We start from the raw sequence: 25,191 nt of genomic DNA, 5'->3' as shown, positions 1-25,191 counted from the left end.
AGAGGGAGGATAAGAAAAACAACCAGTTTGCGTGCTTTTAAGTTTTCAGATGCTTGCTTTAATGAGTTTTGACACCCCCCCAACAAAAAGGTACTTGACATTGAGCACAGACAAATGAAGGAGACAGCGTTTATTGCACAAGCTTCATTATAAAGAACCATATAGCCTACACACAGCCTTAAAATACATTGACTTGTGATAACAATAAAGCTGTATCTTGGCTATTTGGCAGTAAGGAATGCAAGCATGTTGTTTGGTCAAACACAAAAATGAAAAAACAAGATGAAGATTATCTCAGAAACAGGGACACAATCTATCAGTAATACAGACAGATTATGAGGACATGCAGCTCTTGTAATCATCTATTTAAAAAATAATATTACTGAACCACAGAAATCTCAGATTGCCTTTAAGACGATTAAACACTTTAAATGGTCGATAACAGAGGATATTTCTCAAGTAGCATTCACCAACAAACACAACAGCAGAAGGCACATGAGTGAGAAGTAAAATCAAACCCTGAATGAAACACAGAAAGTAAATGGCACTAGGAATGGATTTGAACAGACACTGATTCCCAAATCTTTTTGGCGGGTGAAACCTTTATAGTTAATGATGCAGTGACTACTTGCAGCAGCTCATCGCAAGCGTCCACAAATTGTGAGAAGTTCCACCCTGAAAAAATGAACATAACTGAGTATGTCAGAAGAACAATTCTCTTCTTTCCATTTCAATTAATTATGGGGCCCCGAACCCCGACATGGGGACCACTGATGTAGGGGACATATGAAACCTGTAAGCAGAAGACAGTTAACCATCCAGTGGGAGGAACCTGTGTTAGGATATGACCTGATAAAAATTAGTGCTTCCATCGTAGGGGAAAACGAGGTCTGAGGTTACTTTGTGTCTCACAGTGAAATACAGCAATATAATATAGCCTAACGTCTTAAAAAACACCTTTACGCCCAGACCTGACCACAGAAAAAACAAGTGGCACAAGTTAACAACAAATAACATCTCAACCAACTGGATATTCAACATTCAACTTTTCGATAAATACATTTATAAAGTACAATATAAGTCATATTTGCTCTTCTTTTGATAAGATTATTAGGCTACTTTTGCATGTTCTTACTCTGAACACTTTCATAGTATAACAGGTTTGTCATTTGGCACAGGGACAAAATATATTATACTTTACAATAAAACTGTAATGCTGGTAACAAACTAAATTAGAATCTACATCGTATAAAAATAATTGGCATATTATAAATGTCAAATCATTCTATTGAAGGCTTAGTTATGGAAGTTACTGCAGTTTATGTGGCTGTAAACTGCAACCAGCTGCAGTCTGGCTCCTCTGGATTTAAAGCCATATTAGGCACAAGGAGAGACAGACAGCAACACTAACTCAAGATAATCCAGTACAACACGTGCAAACTCCCAATAAACATCAGTAAAACAGCTGTGAATGACTAGAAATAATAATCTTCACTGAAGGAGGGTATTTTACAAAGTAGGTTTACAAGAAAGTGAACCAGATAACTTGGAAAAAGGGCTAAAATTTCCACAAAAATGTTGTTTATGAGCATTCATAAACATGCTTGAAGGAATCATGTTGTTGACCCTACAATACGGGCTTTGTTTCATATTTAGAAATAATGTAAATCTAGGATAACAAATCTTTTTTTTTAGTTATTTGGCTAACTTTTATAATCCCACTTTGTGAAACTGACCCTTGGTCTTGTCAGGATTTTTGGTGCCGAGCTGCAAAGCTCTGCAAACACTCCAGCTCTCCAGATATGGGCGACACTGAGCTTCTTCAGGCTTCCTTTTTTTCTCTGCAGCTCCTGTCTTTGAGCTTTGTAACTTCCAGGCTAGCATATGACACTGATCTAAGTTCAGCTCTCTGTCTCAATCCCTCTGCGGCTGGTCTGTAATGCAGAGGAGGTCTGTGAAACTCAGATCTGTGCCTGATGCTGGGGGGAAGCAGGAAGCTGCCGCCCTCTCTGTGAGTCCAGCAGCTCAGTCCGTCTTCCAGACCACATTCAGGACCTTCACCACCTCCTCATAAATGATGAAAACTATGGCCACGTCCAGACACACACGGCCCAGCCGAGGAACTGTCCCTTTATAGAAGCTACAGATGGACACAACGAGAGAAAAGTCAATATAAAACATGAGTGTTTAGGGAAAGCAGTAAACAAACAAACATGATACATCACATAACATACTTAAGCTTTGCATCGACTCAGGCCCAGGAAACCAGGTAACTTTATTTTGATTAATACACAAGCACTTATATGTTTAACCAGACACGCATATGCTAGTTGAGAAACCCTGAAGTGTAAATAATGGAAGGTCAGGGAAAATCCTAATTAGTTTGTCAACCTACCAGCACTGCAAATGTGCTTATACATGATCATAGACAATGCTAAGTCATTAGCAAAAATGCAAGTGTGCAACTAGATAATGGAGCCTTGGATTATACTGCAGGAGTTGTATGTGTTTTTCAACTTGGAGGCATGTGAGAAAAACAACTTTTCTCCCCAAATTCGATGTAACACAGAGTGAGTCAGTAATAATGAATGATCTGAGGGGTGAAGTATTCCTGAAAAAGCAGCAGATGCTTGCTGTGATAAAAGGGCCTAAAAGCCTGCTGTGAGTCTAACACTATAAACCAAAGCTAAACTAAAACAAAGTGGAGGCGTACTCACGCTGCCACGCCTTCATATCTCAGGATCTTTAAAGCACAGTCCAGTGTGCTTTTATATTTATGTGCTTCCAAACCCTTTGGAAAGAAAAGAAAAAGGCATTGTTATCTCTGATCAGTGTCAGCAGGTGGCAACAACTGGACAAGTTTGAATTAAAACAAAAATCTGTACTTTACAGAAGCCACTGTACCTGCATCCTGGTCTTGATGACATCTAGTGGGGTGTTTCCAAAGACACTGGCTGCTCCAGCTATGGCTCCAAACACTCCAGTCACCAGGGGATTCATAGCTTTATTGGGGTCATCACCTGGTGAAGGGAAATGACAGAGTCAGCAACAGTGAATGCTTGGATACAAATTCAGTCCTCGGGTCTCATTTAGAAACAGACTCAATGGGAGAAATTTTTGACCCATGCTTGTGAACATTTTGGAGACTGGAAATTGGTGACACAGGTGGTGAGATGGAAGCCTGATTGTAGAAACTGTCAAATATTTTTTGGCTTTTGTCAGTACGTACACTTTTAGTATGGATCCTATGCTCTGTTTTATAAATGAGCATGCAGCTGATGAAACCCTGCCAACCCTTTGGACCTCAGACAGAGGGTGTGTGTTACTGTGATAGCCACTCGTCTTGGCTCCTTTGCTGTGCCGGTGCCGTCTCATTGCAGGGCTACAGAGTGCAATCAGCACAATGGGACACACCTGGGCCCAGTGCGCCCCATGCACAATATAAGACAGAGGAGCAGTCAGTTCTGTTGCTGGCAGATCACCTCAACTTTGCATCTTTTGTTTCCTTTTTCTTGTTTTTACAGCACAACGACCCTACTGCACATTTTCAGGCTTCCACTCCCTACATTACTGACTCTACAGATTCCTACCACCTACTTGTTTCTCTTATTTTCATTACTTTTTAGTTAAAAAAATCACTTAGTTTGGCCATGTGTCTTCCACATTTTTGTCCAGACTAAGAGCGGGCTGTGACAAAAGCTAAAATGGTTGGTTAATTCTGATGAGCTTAAGTTTGCCAATTCTGTCGCTAAGGCCTGGAAGACAAGGCAAGAATGTTTAACTAGTATTATTTTGATCTCTTTCAGTTTTACATGATAAAAGCCTTCCTAAGTGATCCACAAACTTGGTCTTCCAAAATTTAATGCTGTCTGAATTTATGTTGGCTGGTTCATTCACTCATATCAGTCTTTACGCTTCCATTTTTGCTGCAAAGCTGCTGCTTGTAAAGTCTAAATGGCTGTACAATTAAACATGAGCCACTTCTGACAAACATCTCAACTAATCTCCTAGCCCTTCAGCAGTGTTGGTCTCTTGTTCAAATATATCTTCCATGAATAAAGAGACACACACATACAGCCTTGTGTACACTGACCTTTGTACCAGTTCTTCAAAGACGTCATCACATAGAACCGAATGGCTTGGTTGGAGCCTTGTTTAAGAACCGTGGCAGTGAGACCCTGGTATGTCCCTCTTAATCCTGCAAAAGCATGATCAGTGAGGTATATTTATTGTGCTCTTCATACATTCAGCAAACAACATCATGTCTGGATGCTACGCAGTACCCGGTCTGACCAGTAGATGTCAGGTGAATTACATGCATTGAAGCTGGTTTTTACCTTGTGACCTGACAATCTCTTTGACTCCTTGGAAGAAACCCTTATATTGGGGATGGGCTGAAGTCTGGTCATGAATGAATTTAACCTTGGGAGATAAAAAAGGAACAGGGTCATCCCAAACAGGAAGTGTTGCTTTACTATTACAGAGAAGGGAGATGCACATTGTTGTGAAAACTACATTAATGTTTGGTCTGGTCTTATTTTGGCTTTCAAATAAAGTTCAGTGAACACTTATTCCTTTCTTTCAGTGGTTATGAATGTCCTGAGATTTGATACAGAAAATAACAAATGTGGCCGATGTTATATTTAAATGAGTCTTAGAAAAACACCAGCGTGTTTATTCTGTAGATTAAAGTTCGTCACATGCCACATGTAATCTATTTTTCAGACAAGATTATAAATTTACATTTAAATTCAAAGTGCATGGTACAGATATTTCATGTAAAGTATAGTCTGGCTGGCTGGACCTTAAGTGTGCATGACATCAGAAACCTGACCACAGATCAGTTGGTAACATACCTTGATGGTTTCCATGGGACAGACCACCAAAACAGCCTCCATTACCCCGGCTCCAAGGCCACAGAGCAGGCCTTTGGTGCTGTCCAGTCGACCGGACTCATCCCGTGCACGGTTGCTGAGGAACTCAAACACCCCAAACCTGAGGAACAGAACAGAGCCATCTGGGAATTATGGGAGATATTCGGACTTGTTACAGAAACGTCCTAAGTCTGAAGTCCTAACTTATCTCAGTTTAGGATGACATATAGGATTTTTGGTATTACAGAAACATGTTTCCCGGTTGCAGCTGGAAAAAAAGGACAGAAACCATCCAAACTCAGGGATTTTCCAAGTAAGGAATTATAAATTAGGGTGGCATAGAGCCTGTACTAAATGTAGCAGCAGTGTTTCATTAAAAAAAAAAAAAAAGAATTATAAAAATATATTTTTCTACAATTTCACCTTGAATTTGCATGTCAATATGATGTTTGTTTTATCTGATGTTTCAGTCATGTGATATTCGAGGTGATACTCTCGGCACTGCTGGCTTTTTTGTAAAGGTATTTTTTGGTAAATGTTTTTTTTTTTTTTTGTAAATGTATCGTAATTTTGTATGTATCCCTGTGATGTAATTTTGTACTGGTTTTGCAGTGTGTGGTACTCAGTTTCTGCATAGCTACATGTGTTATCACATGATTTGTTTGGCGACCACCATTGTCTGTATATACAGATGTGTGTCCCCTTACCTTGTTCATGACTGATGAAGGGCTGGTGCCCGAAATGTCATTTGTGGCGATTCGATTAACATTTTCAAAAGGAACAGTTTCTGGTGTGCGGACCTGTTTTTGTATTTTTATGTCTGGATGGCGTTTACAGTGAAGATGGGGAACAACATGAACACCTGTATATAATGATTAAAAGGCTACTCAAGCTGTATGATGAGTTTTTGAATTTCCTTTTCCTTTTTCTTTTAGATTCTTGTATTACTAAAATTCAACGATGTGACATGTTACAGTAAGTGTTTTCAACTGCCCACTTTTATTTAAACCCTGGAAGCTATAAAAACAAACCTTACACAATACTTAGTCAGAGTTCATGGGTTGTGCCTTCACTCTTGTTTGTTGCTGCTCCACTTCACTCCTTTGAGACCAACATATTTAACGATTCTGCAATCTGATTAATGCAGCCTATTTCACTGAAGATCATCCTCCACTTTGATGTTGATGTTTATTAAAAATGTGCATGTATAAGGCTGAAGCAACTGAATAAAATACAAACTAATAGATGATAATTGTGGATGACTGCAGTCAAAGATAATGAGATTCTTTGCACTAAAATGGTATCATTATATCTATAGTTAGAGCTTCAGTGATATATCCATTAATCGATTCATGCCAACTATTAAATTAATCCCCCAAAAATCCATTTACTGGTTTGTGTCATTTGTAATTAAAAAAAATGAAAAAATTCTCTGATTCCAGCCTGTTAAATGTGAATATTTTCTATTTCCTTTACACCTCTGTGACAGCAAACTGAAAATCTTTGGGCTGTGCACAAACCAAGACACTTGAGGACGTCATCTTGGGCATCTTGGACATTTTTCAGGAATTTCTGACATTTCATAGACCAAACAACTAATCATTTAACTGAAAAAACAGTTGACAGATCAATCAACAATGAAAACAGCCCTTCATATAGCATATAAAAAAGGCCACAGGCAGAAAGATAATTACGCTGCTTCTCCTCAGCAGAAATCAGGTAGCGCAGGATGATGTTTAAATGACTCAGAGTACAAATAAAAGCAGCACGGATGCACCTCAAGGCAACAAACTTCCTCACACCTCAGATTTTTAGCGCAGACAAACTGCTGAAAATGCAGAATGTGCTTGAGGCTTTTACTTTATTGTCCTTCCTGTGTCCTCATTAAAGACACACTAATAAACTGGAGTGTCTCAGTAACCATCGAGTGACCAGCAACAGCTGCCATGGACACCAGCCCAGACAGGGAGAGAGGTGGTTTATGTATCTCTGCAATCAGAAAATGTTGTGCCAGTGAGTCCTTTACAAGGAAGGTTATTTATAGATGGAATTGAATTGTGGCGCAGGGAGGACGCTGCCCGGTACATTTAGCAAAAGGGCGGGGGAGGACAGACACTTGGTCTTGATGAATGCTTTGTTTTCCACCCTGTCTTGGACCATCTACCTGCTGTCGTCATGGGTCCGTCTCCAACAGGATTCATCTCTTATATCTGCCTCATGTGATTGTAGGTTTCTTTCCCATCTTCCTTTCTATTGCAACATTTTCCTCTGCTCATTAACCTTCTACATCTGTTCCTCACAACAGATTTAGTTTTGAAAGACAGGCTCCACACAATTAACTGACTCCCACCGTCAAGAAGGAACAAACAGCACGTAAAAATAAATCCATTCGTCTTTCTCTTTATGCACACCGCTTGCTGACTACAAAAAGCTTTTCAGCTTTGGGTAGAATAAAAAATGAAAAAGGGTACTTCCCTGCAGCTTTCTTAGACTGCACTGAGATGGCGGTGCACTTAATAACCAACCTTGTGAAACAAACGCTGTTCGTTAAAAGCTGGTGGGGAGAAATATGCCGCTGTCAGGCCTGCTCCTGTGCCAATTTACTCTCCAAGTCTCCCCTGCCTGTTTAAACAAGAGGACTAAACTTCACCCTTAGAATGTGACACATCAAGTTTTGGCCGACAGTCAGAGATGAGTCACTCTGGACAGCGCGAGTGCTGCCCAATCTTCATTAGTGGGTCTTTCTACAAGGTCAGCTGTGTTGATGAGAAGAGGAGGTGAAGGAGAGAGAAGAAGAAGAGTCAGCTGGAGACTAAAAAGGAAAGAAATAAAGGAGGCAAGGCGGACATTAGAGAGAGGGATGTAGATATGGATGAAGGGTCAAGGGGAGGAAAAGGTCAAAGGCTCTCTTGTCTGTCCCTCTCATACCTTGCTGACAACGCTCCAGCAGGCTGCACGGCGCATGATGGTGCACAAGCAATCAGTTAATGGGATGGGGGAGAAAGAGGGCTGTGGAGGCAAAGGAGCGATATCGACGGGGGAGGGGAAGGAAGACAGACGAAGTAAGAGGAGAGCGGATCGAACGACTCAGGGGAAGTGGTAGTCAGTGGAAATGTGCCAAGGTATTCTTCACAAATCAAATCTAACTGTTGCCATCTCAACGGCTTTCAATCCATCTGTCATGTTTTATGTTTTTATTCATCTTTTCATGTTTTTCTGCGGTACCAAGAATGGCACACCCTGAAATGATCGCAATATCAATCTGAGGGCTTCATAGGATGATTAACAAGATAAGACGACAGAAAAACAAAAAAATAAGTGCAATTTTTTAAACTTGCTTCTGAACTTTGCTTTGTCTTGTGAATTACTGAATAGTTTCATCTTTTTATGCCTCCAGAAAGCATCCAAGTAAGACAAGGAATAAAATCTGCTTTGTTGAACAGCTCATAACGCACAGACATCTGAAGACTGCAGTGATGAGTAGACACAGCTTCCATTTAAAGGGTCATGAGCTGAAAAGAAACCACTCGGCTAAGTAATTGAATCCAAAGGCACACATATATATATATATATATATATATATATATGTATATATATATATATATATATGTATACGCAGTAGGTTGTATTTCTATACACAATGTAGCCACTTATATGCATTTTGATATACAATGTCATCTGATGACAAGAGCAGAAAGAAGAAATGGCCTAACTCCTCCAGTATTGCAATATTTCCTCAGAGAAAACTCTCCTGAGAGCAGAAATAAAACCATTCAGACTCCCTCTGGAAAGGGTGCTGAATGCTGACTGACACACTCATAGGTACACACACACACACACACACACACACACACACACACACACACACACACACATACTGTACACAAACATACACACACTCAATTGACAGAGTACCAACACAAGTCTCCCCCTTGCCGTACCCCTATTGAGACCCTGCCGCAGTTTGAGTGGCATCTTTGCTCCGCCTGGCTGGGCCTGTCTCTCCATCGAACAGACAGGCTACCCTCCAGCATGACACACACACAAGCACACACACACACACATGCTCAGAAAGAAAGAAAGAAAGAAAGAAAGAAAGAAGGGTAATGACAGAGTGAAACAGAGAACATGAAGCTATGGCAACAAAAGCATCTGACTTAGTTTAGTGCAACGTGTGTGTGTGTGTGTGTGTGTGTGTGTGTGTGTGTGTGTGTGTGTGTGTGTGTGTGTGTGTGTGTGTGCGTGTGTGTGTGTGCGCACACTCGTCTGGAGATAAATGTCACTGCTGTGAAAGAATAATGTAATTATACTGAAGGCTAGTATGGCATTTATGCCTTGCATTGTGGGTAATGGACTAGAATAATTGGAATGTGTGAGCGAGTGGTTCCAGGTAGAAGATCACATCAGCTCAGCTAACAGTGTTCATTTTATTCCAGTCTTTACTGAGCATGTATACACTCTACCTTTTATACTCACTAGAATATAAGCATACAGTATAAAAACTGATAAAATGTAATGTAACAAAAAGATTTAAAGCGCTTAAGTAGATTTTTTTCTCACAGCAATTTGGGTTTAGACAGGTGTGTATATGTTCAAATATACTTTTTCTGGGTATCTTATCTCATGTCACACTATGTTTTTTATTAACTTGTTATTTGGTAATTATTGTCTATTTGTTTCACCTGTCATGCCATTATATGGGTCATGTGATGGCCTCTGATTGGTTCCTGCCACTATATAAGTGCGGCCATACCTGTGTTGCATGTTTTGAAAGCCCGGACGAAGACCTGAAGTGGTCGAAGCATGTTGGTTCTTTTAATGATTTGGCCACTACAATAAAGCCTTTGTAATAATTCCTTCCTTGTTTTTCTATATTCTTTCAGAGTGCCTGGATTGACTTCCTGTCAGTCCTGTTGTTTCCTGTTCTCCACGAGCACCCGACGTCTCTCTTTCACTTCAGTAGATTATTTTAAGGGATGAATTCATTTAATGATGATGACAATTTTTCAACAACAAAAAAACACTATAAAGAGGAGCTCTGTGGTTTTACTTTGTTTGTACACTTTATTCATTCATTTTTAATTTTACTGATCAGAGGAATCAACTTTTAACTCAGCTCACCCTTTAAGAACGGCGTGGAAATCACATGCAACAGTGAAACTGTGATTAGCTCATTTTTTATCTTGGCACATATATTTTTGAAACTTGAGAACATATATCAGTCTTGTACATCTACTTAAACATTTCAGAATCCTCTCAGTTATTTAACTCACCTGACTGCAGATTTTGGTATAGATCCATACAGCAGTGAGCTGAGTCCTCTGTATAGTCCTTTAACACCGTGACCCTGTACCGTCTGTTTCACACAGTCACCTGAAAGAACACACACATATACAATAATAATTATAATGATAAACAATAATACAGTTCTAAGAAAGGTAAAACTTGTAAAAGCAGGAAAGGCTCTCTGATAAAAGTATGTTATAAGAAGGCACTTAAAAAAATCACTGACTCAGACAACCTTATTTCATCGGGCATATTATATTATCCAAAACTACTGAACACACAATTTTACATTCAATAAATTTCAGTTTTTTAATGATATGAACGAATATTGTTTGGTAATATCCCCATCACCATAGTAGCAACTGTTGAGTCTTCCTCATAGCGAAATCAATGAACTGCAACAGTGTTCTTTTTTTTTTTTTTTTTGCCTTGTTTTATTCAGTATGGACTGACCTTTATAAAGAATACACCTGAGAGTACACCAGAAACATCTGTCCCTCACTTTTGGTTCATCAACAGATTTGGCGTGTTTTCTTTGAACTTCTTCTCGGAGACATCAGTCCAGTATCCCATGTTCTGCCATCTAGCCAAATGCACGACGGAGCAGAAAACGCAACAGCTGTCTTGAGCACTCATTAGCGTGGTCTCCGATCCTCAGAGCTCCAGCCAACTTTAACAAATCCTGTGTGTGTGCATGTGTGTATGTGTGTATTCTGGTATACAGGGATGGTGAGTGTGCATGTGTGCACTGGTCTGTTCTAAGTCATATAAACAAGCCCAGCGACAGCCTGCCAGAATCCCTAATGTACCTAGGGATGATGGGTAATTAGATAATGAGCTCCTGAGAGAGGCGGAAAGACAGGATGAAGAACAAAATATATTATAGACAGACAGAGGGACAGACAGAGGGACAGATAGATAGATAGATAGATAGATAGATAGATAGATAGATACTGTTTTTTTGTGCAGTGGGAAAGGGGCTGTGGATATATAGGTAGGTAGGTCTTGGTAGCTTTAAATTTACCTTATTACACACATGAGAGTCTCTAATTTTCAAATAATGCCCCCTATGTTGAACTGTTCCCTAAAGTCATTCATTGTCTTGTTGTTTTATTAGATTTTTTTGTGTTTATGTTTTGTATTTTCATGTTTTTAAAGCTGTCTTGCTGCAAAAAATACTGAAAATATGAACTGAACTGATGTTTTTTCAGCAAAAACACAGCTTTTTGGTTTCTCCCAAACTCATATTCATGTTTATCTAAACAGCCTTGGTGTTAGATTTTGAATTAATCAACCTAATTAATTCTTACATTTCTGCTCGATATGCCACTGTTAAAAGATATACTCACCTATTCCTCTGTATTTGGGTGGATTGGCCTTCTCGTCCAGCTGTAACTGGGTTTTCACATACTCTGTGGGGAAGGTGATGCAGATCTCAATGCCACCTGCAATTCCACCTGAAAAACAAAGAAAATCAGATGCTTATTAACATAAGGAACACAGAGAATAAGTGTAAAATAACCTGAAACTGGAAAAAGGTAAGTGCTGAGGAAGGAAAAGAAAGTTTAGCTCACATATTGCCTAAACTTAGCATACCATGTCTGCCTGGCTGCAGCTGAGCCAAGTCTGATTCAGTGCCCCCTGTCGCCCTTATGAATTACACAGAGGTACCATTACGTCATGGATCATTACAGTGACTCCACAAATGGCTTTCCCTCTATAAACATTAAAAGCGCTGCAGCTGAGGAAGGAAGAGTAACGAGCTAGGTGAGGATAAATCAACTGTTCCTCAGTCTAGCTAAACTACACAGTGTCTGTGCTGTTTAAGAGAAGAGGAGAAGGCTGTGTGAGGTTTAACTGCTTCTCAAATATATCATACAGTATGTCTAGTGTGTGACTGCAGAGACAAAAATATACAGAAAGAAAAAATGAAGTGGATGAATAAATGTGTGAGTGACTGCCAGAGAGTTCAGCCTGAAGCCCGCCACGGTTGATGAGTTGAGTAGATGAAGACAAGTGTCCAAAGCGAGGCGAATGCACAACACAGATGAGTCACGAGGGAAGGAGGGAGGATAGAGAGAGGGCTGACATTAATTAAATTATCCGCTCAGCCTGCAGGGAGGGGCTCCATTACCCAGGCCAAGACCCTCCATTAACTCAATGACACACAAGCTCAGAAGCACACTGTGCCAGGGAGACACCAACAAACATATAACCATGCCCCCCAAAGGATAGACAGAAAATCCACATATAAAAATTATTCTTCTGGTTAATTATGAGAAACATTTTACTGTGCATGATGTGTGCTGGTGCCAAGTCAGGAACTGATTTAACATAAGAACTCATGGATGGGAAAATCAAAACTTGATGTGCCTGTCCTTCGCATGAAAAGTCCAAATTTGGTTGTTTCAACAGGAAGTGGTTTTGATTCTCTCTGTTCCTGGGAACTACTACTATAATTTGGATGTCAGATGCTCAGAAGCTTTAACACCAAATAGACTTCCCATGCACCACAGAGACTGTAAAAAATGCCCATGTATTTAATATACTGTGTATCTATGTTTGTAGAAAAACAGTGATTTAGTAATTAAGTCCTAAAATCTCATCTCTTAAAATCAAGCGTGAAATTATTCCACGTCTGTATTTCAAATCAACTAGTTTAAATTATTTCTATCTATCTATCCATCTATCTATCTATCTAAATAATTCTTGAAGGTTGAATGTGGGACTATCTATTGGTACTGGTCTACATTTTTGTATTTTATTTTTCTCAGTGTATTCTTGCTAATTTCGACATATAGCCGCAGTGAATCAATGTTTCACTTACAGCAATACAGTGAAAATGAAACTCAGCATAAGTTCAATCAGGAAGACTTTCTTTATACTATATCCATTCACAGTTCTCTCTCTCTCTATCCCACTCCCACTGCTTCCACCAATAAGCTGGCTATGGGTGTGCCCTCTCCTGGTTAGCCAATCGAACTTTGCCACAATCTCCTTCAGCCATTCATGTTGCTGCTGCCAAACTTTAAATCTGTTCTCCTCTCTGCTCCTGTCAGCTGTCATTTTAGGTGGAATCGTTGCACCCTCCTCCACCCCATTCACCTCCAGACACCTTATCCAGAGCCCAGGACCAGCTCATCAAAAGCCCACTCCTCTTCACATCCAGATCCTCAGCTCCCTCTTCATCTCATCTCATCACCACCATTATCACCACTGGAGTCTAGACTCCATAGCGAGGGGTTCCCTAATCTACTACGTCTTTACCACCCTCCTGGAATAGATGACATGACACTGGGGTCTAATCACCAGAGACTTTTCACATTTCTCATACTCATTTGCAAATGTAAATATATATTATTTTCTCACAGAGCGAGTCTCTCCTGAGTGAAATGAATTAATTCACACAGGTGCTTTTTGGTACTTTGTAAATGATGTGCCTGGGTAATTAAAAATCATCAAATAAGAGCTTATTTATAAGAAAAAACGGAGTGCCAGGAAAGACACACCACCCTCAGACCCCACCACCCTCAGACCCCCTTCTGTGCAGAGTCTGCATATTCTCCCCGTGTCAGCGTGGGTTTTGTCCAGCTTCCTCCCACAGTACAAAGACATGCACGTCAGCTTAATTAGTGACTCTAAATTACCCGTAAGTGTGAATGTGAGTGTGAATGGTTGTCTGTCTCTATGTGTCAGCCCTGTGATAGTCTGGCGGCCTGTCCAGGGTGTACTGCGCCTCTCACCCAGTGTCAGCTGGGATAGGCTCCAGCGCCCCGCAACCCCCATAGAAATGTTTGTTTATTAACTGGCCCATGACCTCCTGTCATTTTGCAAAAGTTCCCCCTACACCAGGCTGAGTATACCTGACTTACAGTATAAACATCCACATGTGTCATTTTGCTCTGCAGTTTGTCAGTCCTCACATATCACTGCTGCCAACACAGCATTTATCACTAGGGCACTTAGACACAGAGGCTCCACTTAAGATAAAGACATATATTTAACCTAGGACACACATTTTAGGACTGTAAGTAAGTGGCACTGCAACACAAACTAAATACCAAAAGTTTCCATGCACACTAAATGTACATAAAATTAAAAAATATCCTCCTGATATTACCGTAGGTTGTAGCCGTTTTGGCTCAGCCCACATCTCATTTGTTTTAAAGCCTAAAAAGCCTCTGACTCATCTGCTTGTCTTTATCTACATCTTGTCCTCTGTGAGTGGGGCTGATTTAATAAGGGAAATCAATAAGGGAAAGTGGCTTTTACTTAAAGCAGTACAATTGTCCCATTTATGGTCATTCCCCTATGGTTGTATTATGGCAAAATTCAATTACAGAAATGTTGCGATTTATATCTTTGATGTGAGAAACGGGATTTTAAAAATTACAGTATTTTATTTGGGGGCCTATCTAAACGTTATATTATTATTGATCTTACTCAACATGAGGAACATTATTTTGTAACATGTGATTTCGGGTATTTCATGTAAAATCCTTACATTGGTATTTACATAATTCTGTGATAGCTGACACAATAACATTTAACCTTGTCATCTGTCATGGTTGGACCTGGATTCACCTAATCAGCACAATTTATAAAGACACACACACACACACACACACACTCTCAGTATCACGCTAACACTCAGTAACACACATATGCAAACTCTAATCACCAGGCCAGTGAGCTGTAATTCTTCCACTCCTGGTAGAGTAGTAAATAAAAATCACATGAGCTTTACAACACTCCATTTCAGCCATGCTGATCCAGGATCATTGAGTCAGTGTGTCTCAGAGAAGAAGAAACAATAAACCTCATTCATCTGTTTCAGCCAAGACGGCGCTGCACGTGGAAACCAACCAGCAGTTACTCAGAGGCGGCAAGTCAGCAACACACACACACACATACACGATCAATCCTCATCAGACACACAGTGCGTGTAGAGGAGTAGCAGTTTGTTTGTGTTCTAGTCCATTTTGCAGCCCACATCCAAAACACACACACACACACACACACACACACACATACTGTATTTGCAGACGACACCTTAAATGACTCCCGTGCAGCTGCCAAACGTGGGTTTCATGAGCAAAACGGCTATTAATCTTTATCTTCACGGGCTCGCTCTCCTCTCCTGCTCTTAATTTTTCTCTCAGCAACACCTTCCGTCCTCTCATCTCATCTCCCAGCAACACTTTTCCACACTGTGTCATAAAATCAATGCATCCACATAGATCTTTGACACTTAATATGACACGAAAAGAAATGGAAATGGCACTGGAGTGATATTAAGAACCCGGAGGCGGTGAAAAACAGGTAGTGTCCGATACAAATCTGCTTATACAGACTCTTAGAGACTTGAAACTTCCAACAGCGAAGCAGCAGTTTAATAAATCAGACACAGACTGTATAAGCTGATGTATGGTTTAAAGGTTACGCAAATAAATTCAGAATTCAATCAACAACCCAACACACTTTCATGCCTTGACACCACATTGTATTGCTGCCATACAACCTATATTCAAAAGTATGTGAGCATGTAAAAGTGACACCTATATGTAATTCTTGAACATATTATATAACAACCTCCGTTTTCTGGAAAAGGCTTTCCAAAAGAATGTTGAACTTAGCTGCAGGGATTTGTTCCCATTCAGCCACAGAGCATTAGTGAGCCACTGATGTTGGGTGATAAGGCCTGGCTCACAGTCAGCGCTCAGATTCATCTTAAAGCTGTTTGATGGTGTTAAGGTCGGGGCTCTAATCAAGTTCTTCCATACCAAACTTGGGAAAATCATTGTTTTATATGGATTCTGCCTGTGGCATTACATGGAAAGTCAAGGAATCAGCATCCTAAGGTCATTACAGGGAAAATTTGCCATATTTTATGTGGATGTTCAACCAGTGGTAATGGTAAATGTAATCAATGGAAGCAATAAATTCTACATTGACTGAGAACGTTGAGTTTGCAGCTGCAAAATCTGTTGTTCTGCCTGCATTCAGCATCGTCCTTTAATGCGACAGTATCATAGTTCATTGCAAGGAAGAACTACAGGCTGATTTTCCACCTATAGGCAGCCATGCGGTGGCTCTAGGTGTCACTTATTCTCTTCGCTTTTATTTCAAACCACCTACATTACCAACAGCGAAAACTGCATCCCAGTGTGGAAGATGTTAAGACTGAGGATACATCATGAGGACACATGTATGAGTGTTTTTTACAGTGTTTTATTTGACTTGGAAATTCAGCAGTATTTATTCGAGACAGAGTATACAGCCAAAGGAATGCAGTGGAGAGAGGCTGCGGCCGGTGGGACCATCCACAACCTCAGCTGCCAAGAGCAAACGCCGGCTGGTGGTGCCTTCACTTAAATTGCCCTCCAATGCCAAGAGAAACTAAGACAGAGCCCTGTGTGTACATTACTAATGAAAGTGAAAGTTAAAGCATGGAAGTTTTATCCCGAGGTGATCCCGAAGATAAACTGACAAACAAGACCAGCAGGGCAGAGAGGGCAGATGGTCACTGAGATAGTCATTTTTGTCATCTAACCCTATGTTTTAGTTATGCTACCCTCAGTGCAACCTGGTACATGTGGGCACTTCTGGCATGGATCCCCAAACAGGAGAACTCTGCTTTCTCTGTCATTATAGCACGCACTGAGGAATTTACTGCTTGAAATGACTACGTTTAACATCAGTACTGACTGGGTGTCCACATAAAAGGCGGCAGTTTTTTCCTTTAAGGGTTTTTCTCTGGTCACTATAGATATTTTTACCAACTTTCTTTTTAATTATTATTATTATTGTTGTACTTTTATTTAAACAGGGAAGACCATTGACAGCACGCTCTCTTTTACAAGGACACAATGATTATAGTACATAGAAAACAATAAAAGCACACAGAATTTACAGGACACATCAACAAGTTATAAGCCAATAGACCCGGTGATTCAAACATCCAATGCTAACTGTTGAAACAGAAGATTGTCAAGACAAAAAACAAAAATGTCAACCTGCTGGTGGCAACTAGGAGAAGTCTGAGGATCACCAAAGTGATCAGGGTCATCCTCTGAGGGCCACGGATGTCTGTATGAAATTTTACTGCAAAGAATCTAACAGACATTTCAGTCTGAACCAAACCACAACAGACTGACATACACCTAAAATCACAATTTCCTAAAGCCCAAGGTGACATTTTCAAACTGGTTTTTGCACAACCAACTGTCCAAAACTCACAGATATCCAGTTAACTATCACGAGGCAAAGAAAAGCAGCAAATCCTCACAAATGATATGCCAATATGTAACAACTCATTCGACCGATAACCGATACCGATATCAATATATCCCCAATTTTTCCCCACCTAATTTTAGTGATCATCAAGTCTCTTCTGTAGTGAAATAAACATCATATTATGCATGCATAGTCTTATTGCGATGGCCCACCAGCAGATGGAGACATGAAATACAATGATTTTCATTGTATGTAATATTCAGTCATTATGCAAAATAAGAAAAAGCATGTTGGCTGATTCCGATAGTTCATTTTAAAGCCAATATCGATGACGCACTGTTATTACCTTGCATCCCTAGTGTATGTGCATATCTACACACATCCTCATGAAAGCATGATGCACACAAAACACAAATTCACAGCCACTTTTTCTGCAGCACAGAGAGGCACAGAGGAAGCCAGGTGAGCAGGCAGGCAGCCAGCTGACAGGGAGGAACAGTCTCCTGTCCTGCCTGCTTCGGTGACTCTAATGAGTCTCCAACACATCTGGTCCTCTAAAAAACGTCCCTTTTCTGTGGGGGAGCTGACAACGCAGCACAGTCTGTGAATGTGGCAGCTTGTAAACATATCTGAAGCTCAGTTTTCTTCTAAATTAACATCTTTAAAGCACTGCTGTGAATAAAACTTAAGTTGATGATCTCTTTTGAAGATTTCATATTCGACTAGATAAAAAGACAGTCAACAATGTGTATCTACGTGTGTGTACGTGCGTTTGTGTGTATATGTGCATGTGCCAGCAAAATTAATAAGCAGTTTTCCAGCAGCATCTATCTATTATTTATCCAGACGTTCCTTATTTAGAGTATTATCTCTCACTTTAAATTCTCTGGAGTCAGGGGGAAAGATGCTATCAAGTCCATAATCTCCCGTCCAAATGGAGAACATAGCCAGAGGACTGATGTACTTCAAACATGAGGTGTCCTATTAACAGAGTCATAATATTCCTGTTTGCCTTGCGCAAAACATGAAAAGAATTATTCATCTGACGTCTGGCCTTTTAGGCTCCCTCTGTCCTGAACAACACTCCCTAATGCTACAATGCTGCTTAATTACAGAACGGATGTTAATTAATTTTACATGGGAAGTGTTTTAACTGCAGCACGCAGATTGTACACTGATTTACATGACGAGGAAAACTGCGCACAGGTTGTTTTGACAGTGTGTATAGTTGTAGATAAGACAGCCAGGCTCTTTAAAGTTAAAGAATAAAATCAGATTTCTATGTTTTAAATTGACATCATAGAGGTTTGTACGGAAGCTTATAACATTCACTTAACAAGATCATTTCAGAATCATGGATGGATTAATAAACAGCTCTGTCAGGCGCAGACCAAGGGGCCCATGAAGTTAAGTTAATTTATTCAGAAATATGAGAGTTTACAAGATTATTATCTTGTATATTCAGAAAAATAAGAGCAGATTTTTTTCCTTCATAATTATGAGATCATAATCTCACTTATTCGGAAAAACAGGGCAATTGTTTTTTCTCCAGTAAATGCATTACACTTCCATAGCTTTTTGTTTCATGATTTTTCATTTAGAAACTCTTTTTTGTTTGGTGCATTCAGGGACGCTCTGTCTTCTAAGATTAAAGCACTAACTGTTTTTAAGCATCAATTTGCAATCAAAAACTATGCTGTCAAAGTTTTAAACTACTAATAAACAAACACGGATGTGGTTTTCATCCATATCTTTCTATTAGCAATGCATTACATAACAATGTGTATGTGAAAGGGGTCGCTCATAATAGCAAACCCACAGAGAACTATCACATGGCTCTCTACTTCCCTTTAGCTCTATGAAGGGTTTTAACTTCTTTTAACTTCACTGTTTTGGTTTTATGACCCGGATCTTTAATGTTTTGGTTCAGTCTCACCTTTCAGTTCAGCATGGTTTCCAGATGCAGGCAGCTGTTTCCAATGAAAAAGCTCTAAAACCCTCTATACACTACCTTCCCAGCACCAAACAGCAGACAGATGCAACATGGAGACGATCTGATGGATCGTTCAGCAGTTAAAGATATTTCTATCATCACCCATCGCTCAGTAAAAAGCAGATTGAGAAAACTGGTTTTCAAGGCTTTAACAGATTGTTGTTGAACAACCATCTTTCAAGTCTAAGACGTCAGTGTTTCACCCAACAAAGTAATTACTTTAAGAGTAATTACTCTGCCATGATTATATAACTTTGGCAAAAATTTATGGCAGCTATACATGTTTAATTTGATCGATTTTCTCAAACAAGTTTTGAGGCTGTGAAAGTTCATTACTACACAGCAGTGGAAATTAATTAAAACCAGCCGCTGACTGAAAAAGAGAAAATCAATGTATAAACTTCTGTTCTGTTCAGAAAATGGTGATTTGTATTTAATGAGATAAAACATGCAAAACCACCAGAGTGGAGATGCAAACAATCTCCAAAGCATTCACAAATGCAAAGAAGAAAGACTGAAAATGTAACATTAAGCTTAAAGTCATATGGGCCTCCTATATTCTTTAAATTTCTGTACGTTTGTTTGTGTGTCCACGGCTGCATTACACCAGCATTCATCTGAAAGGCTGTTACAGCAGGAGGGGGTTGGGAGGTGAACAGAGGGGTGCACTGTAATTTATAATCTCGCCTCCTGGTACTTGGGGTCTGCGAGCAGCAGCACGGTGAAGGGGAGGTGACTGCGTGCGTCACCTGTGACGTGAGGAGACAGAGAGTAAGCGCACAGTTTGACGAGCCCTCTGAGCCTGAGAGGAGACAGCCACTCAGAAAACCTAACTGGCTGCCCTGAGGCCAGACAGAGAGATGGAGGAGAGGAAAAGAAGGACAAGAGAGCAGGAAAAGTGACATAAAAACAGGCCTGTTTCAGTGGAAAATACAATCTATTATCAAATCAAAATACAAAAATAAAAAGCTTTCTCTCTCTGTCCATCCCTCTGCTTCCCACGCTCCGTTCAGAAGGGTTATAAATGAAAGCCACAACAGTGTATGAATGCAGCGGCCAGCAAATCAGGACCAGAGACCCATTTAGACCGCTCTCTCTCTTTCCCTCAGGCCGCACACTGATAAAACTCTCCCTCCTTCCGTGTCTCAACTTCAGTCATCACCAGTGGCTGCTGAGGGAAGACTTGAACTAGTCAATGGGAGCAGAAAGAGCTCACAGATCTCTAAAAGCTTTGGAAATGAGCACCCCTCCTCCTCAACCACTGTCTATGTGGGCTCTCTAATCCATTAAGCTTTGACCTTCTACTTTTTGCTTTGTCTGCTCAGAGCCTTCGGGCATGTACATGTGGCTCACTCCCTCCGTACAGACACATACTGCTAACCATAACAGATAAATCTAAAGTAGCATTAGCATGTCAGAACACTGCGAGAGGTGTCAATTGGATTTATGAACTTCCACGGCTGAGTGAGAAGAATATGTATCCTGACGATGTAAACTATGAGCTGTGGTTTTTGATGAACGACATCTCGGGTCAGACTCAAACGGACAGTTTATCTGTCGCTGAGTCATCCCAGCGATGCTCTGCATGTGTACTTTCATTAAACTACACTCACACTTTCATTTCCAAATCCTTTCAAAGACAGAGATGAATCAATGGTTTCTTGCCGGCAAGGCCGGGAGGAATCAGAGGGTGCACAGAGTTGGGACAGAGAGAGGATACAATCATGCTGCTGTTGCAAAACTGGACAGACAGGCTTGAGACGAACTAAACGACACAGGGAGCAACACTGGGCCATATCCAGTCAATCAGGTTGCACGGGACTGATGGGGGAGGGGAGAGGTCTCACCACAGCCACATTTCTATTTCTCAGTAGCTGACAGCATGACGTGTCAGGAGTGGAGATTTTTTCCTCCTCATCATCACATACCACAAAAAAATTAACTCTACAATGAGGATTTAAATGTGAGAATATTATATGAATAGAGTAGTTCCTACAGATCTTTATGTTGAATTCAAACAGGACAAGTACCAAACATATGAAAACATAAACAACATACAGCAGGTGACTTCAGGGTTAGAAACATCAACATCCATGCACACAGGTACATATAAAGGCTTGGATAATACTTCAGAGGGTCTGTCATGTTAAATATATCACATTTTTTAAATTTATGTTGCACTTTATTCCTACTGTGTGCTACTGTTGTGTCATTTTTGTATGGTGTATGTTGCTTGTACTCCACACCCTGTATACATAAATATAAATCCGAACTAAAGAGAGGCATTTAAATGTTTTTATGTGTATAAATGTGTCATTCACAGCAGCTGACACCACAGCATGTACATGTAACTGTAAACACTCTGATGGCTTCACTAACCATGTGTGCAAACAGTTTACAGTTGAAACAATTACCTGATAATGGAGTTATTATAAGGGTTAATCCGAATGCTTCAAAGCCTCAGCTGTTATATGGTAATCGACTTCCATGTCAGTATCTGAAAGCTTTGATTTTTGTTTTGCTTTTTCACTGCTAAAATCATGTCGGAAACTGAAAGGAGGTGACAAGTGTCAGACATGAATGAGGCCAGTGCTCACAGCGCTGTAATCGACCCTTGCTTCAAGTAATAAATTGGCAGTCTGAGGAGGTAAAGGAACAGGAGAGACGAATTGTGGACAGTTATCCGTGGCTTTCAACTGTAGAAAAAAGCTTGCTTTGCATCTATTGGTGAGGCTTGACCTGCGGTGCTCCGAGTTATTTATAACTTATAGAAACATTGTTTGCAATAGTCCACCTTCCACCTTCCTCTCCATCTCTCTATCACACTCTCCTACACAAGCAGTGGTGCTATGTCCTAATAAAGTCGGCTCAGGTGCACGTGACTGATTACTATAACACCCTGTTACGTCCTGTTGAAGATTCAAATATTCCCAGGTAATATTCACTAAAGCTTCCAGCCTTTTAGATAGTATTCAGGACACTCTTAGTTATCATTTTGTAAGAAATATAAAATGCTTTCAGTCTCTCAAAGGGGAGGATTTGATGCGTCTCTCTGTCTAACATATGACATAAACTATATATTTGTGGGTTTTGAACTGTTGGCCCTGTAAAACATACAATTTGAAGACGTCACCTTGGCCCCATGGAACTTACAATCCACATTTTTAACATTCTCTGATATTTTACATCCAAAATAATTTGTCGATTGATTGATCAGAAAAAATATCTGGCACAATAACTAAAATAATTATAAGTTGCAGCCCTGAAACAGTTTGTTTCTCATCTCCAATCAAAAGGAATTTGTTCAAAACGTTAAAACATTCAGGGTTCAACTGGTGCCAGAGAACAAGTCTGAAATCAACAGAGTGCTGCCAAATAGCAGCATGTGGCCTTAATACAGGAGCATCTCTGAGAGGCTCTTCATCAACTGGAGCTGCTGCACTCTGATCAGCAACACAGGAGAAGGCTGAGGAGGGGGAGCAGAGCAGCAGGAGAGGAGAACCTCAGCGGGGATAAACTGATGAATCACAGGGACGGCCAAAAAAAGCACGAATGAAGAATCAATAAATCAATTAATCAATCTGCTAAATTAAATGCAATAAATCTTTGCTGGTTGGAACTTCAGAGCAAAGATGGAGCGTCTGAACGCATCTGAGATTATTCCTCTGTTTCACATCAATATATAGTAAATAATTTTGTAGGGTTTTTTGGCTCTGGTTACAAATGGTGGGCGAATATAAATATTTTTGACATTTTATTGACTACATGGTTAACCCATAATTCCAAGTCTAATCAACAGATTGATCAATAGTTTACAAAATTGTAGTCACAGCAACAGAATAAAGCATTAAGATGACAAGTGGATAAATATGTTGTACTGTTACAGAGAGCAGGAACATATACTGACAGAACAACATGTAAGTTTGAGAACAATCTCACTTTAAGGTCAATTTGGTGGCTGTTCAAGGCTTTGTAGCCATATTACGTGATTGTCGTCCACAGATGGAATTTGCCAAAGTAATAACATTAACATCTGCAATTCCATGACAATCAGCAAAATTTACGTGGTATAACCAACCAGAAAAGCTCAGCATTAATGCTATTTTCTCAGACCTAACCCCCATACCTGACACTGTGTGAGTGTTGTCTCAGGAGAGAGTGTCCCCTACACTGCTGCATGCATCAATCCACTCTAACAGCATTATGTAAAGGGCACTAAAGGTGATCCTGATCTAGATTAGATGGATAAAATCACATCGGTGCAGCAGGTAAAACCTGACAGGACAGAAGAAGAAAACTGCTGCTTTCTTTTTAGGCCTTTCTTTTTAGGCACTGAGCACTTAAGACCAATTATCTTTTACAGCACGGTCAGCATGGTTTCAGGGCAAGTCTTAGTGGAAAATGCAGTAACTCTGTTTTGAAAACCTTGTTTTGCCAGTTTTTAGCTTGTTTTCAGAAACAGGTAGACTGGCCCTGACATGCAGCCGTAAGTGAAATGTGTCATGCAAGAGAGAAACGCCTTGTTTGTGAACCATGCAAGAAAACAAACACGAGACAAAGCCAAATGCATACAGATTAAAATTACGGCTTTCACTGTGTCTGCAAACAACAACACAGCCCAGAGAAATTGTCTGCACTTATCCCCATAATATGCAAGTTGCTGTGACCTTACTTTACTTTCTTTAATCTCAGGATACCGCTACATTAACTTTACACTGACTCCAAGCTGTATTACTGGTTTGGTTTTTGCCTTTATAGTGTCCAGTTTTTATTACAGTATTACAACTACTTCACTCCGCTGCGCACCAGAAACAAGATTACACAAGTATCTAGAAACTGTTTCATTTTACTGACGTCATTGTGAGAAGTGAAATTTTGCCCAACTCTGACTTTTCCGCGTGATAAAATCATGATGAACTTACCTGCCAGGATCGCCTTTCCCGGGTGAGTTAATTTCGCTTTCCCCATCGGCGCCGCAGCGGCCAGACACCGCGGTCTGGGGAAAGGGCTGATAAATGTCCTTCTGTCCTGCATAATTAGGCCTACCTTAAAAACACTACAATGTAAAAGCGTCTGCTCTTCTGAGGTTTAACTTCAAGTAGTTAGCTTGCAATTTCAAGTGGACTGGAGCGCGCAACACATGGACGGGCCGCTGTCTGGTGCGCTTTTCCTGGAGGCAGGTGATCTCAGACGCGTCCGGACGCTCCGGCGGATCTCTCTGTTGACAGTGGGCGGGTACAGGGGACTGTCAAGGAAGTTGGCATCTTCTATAACCAATATCTGTTATTTGTCACCATGGTAACGCGGTATCACGACAGTAGTGCGTAAGAGAGCAAAACCAAACCGGAAGCAAGGCGGGGTGGACAGAGAGTTGTCTCCGTGTCCTGCTGCTGCCGCGTGGAACTTGGTGATATCTCCGTGACGCGGGTGTTTATAAGCAACCACCGAGCCTGTTGTGTGAGACAGGGGTCAGTGGGTGACAGTAGGTGCTTGTGTGAGCGCAGGGTGAGAGGAGAGTGACCGCTTTTTATTCCACATCAGCAGAAGGGCGGGGCGTAGCCTCTGAATACAGCTCAGCCAAGAGGAATCAAATCGCATTCCCATGTAGTAAATCTTCTGCTACCAAAACCTTCCGCGTGTTTTCCAACAGCAGGCAGTAGTAGGTCCTAACAGCCCTGCCACACCCTCTCCAAACAAAGGCTCCAGCCCTCACAGACACAGAAACCATCAATCAGGTCTTGGCAGCTTGGATACCAAAGTGTCAGTCCAGCTGAGAATGGAAATAAGGGTGTAGCTGAAAAT

The 25,191-nt window shown here is 40.5% G+C and overlaps 1 protein-coding gene across 1 annotated transcript; it reads right to left on the bottom strand.

Annotated features, from left to right (window-relative positions):
- Positions 1-35: 35 nt before the first annotated feature.
- Positions 36-24,905, bottom strand: si:dkey-178e17.1 (tricarboxylate transport protein B, mitochondrial). Its single transcript, XM_050050808.1, has 9 exons — positions 24,312-24,905; positions 11,510-11,617; positions 10,148-10,247; positions 4,857-4,995; positions 4,338-4,422; positions 4,094-4,198; positions 2,905-3,020; positions 2,718-2,791; positions 36-2,140 (listed from the first exon to the last, which is right to left on the bottom strand). Exons 1-9 carry the CDS (start codon positions 24,421-24,423, stop codon positions 2,026-2,028), a joined length of 954 nt encoding a protein of 317 aa, XP_049906765.1. The 5' UTR covers positions 24,424-24,905; the 3' UTR covers positions 36-2,025.
- Positions 24,906-25,191: the final 286 nt, after the last annotated feature.

The sequence above is a fragment of the Epinephelus moara genome, chromosome 8 (genome assembly GCF_006386435.1).
Source record: "Epinephelus moara isolate mb chromosome 8, YSFRI_EMoa_1.0, whole genome shotgun sequence".
Taxonomy (NCBI): Eukaryota; Metazoa; Chordata; class Actinopteri; order Perciformes; family Serranidae; genus Epinephelus; species Epinephelus moara.
The sequence above is the reverse complement of the archived record's forward strand: the minus strand, read 5'-3'. Positions and strand labels throughout refer to the sequence as shown.

Excerpts from the sequence above, each read along its gene's own strand:
- si:dkey-178e17.1 (XM_050050808.1), bottom strand. The coding sequence starts at position 24,423 with ATGCAGGACAGAAGGACATTTATCAGCCCTTTCCCCAGACCGCGGTGT. Across the intron at positions 11,618-24,311 it reads GGGAAAGGCGATCCTGGCAG|GTGGAATTGCAGGTGGCATT; the intron begins GTAAGTTCATCA and ends TTTGTTTTTCAG. Across the intron at positions 4,423-4,856 it reads GTCCCATGGAAACCATCAAG|GTTAAATTCATTCATGACCA; the intron begins GTATGTTACCAA and ends TTATCTCCCAAG.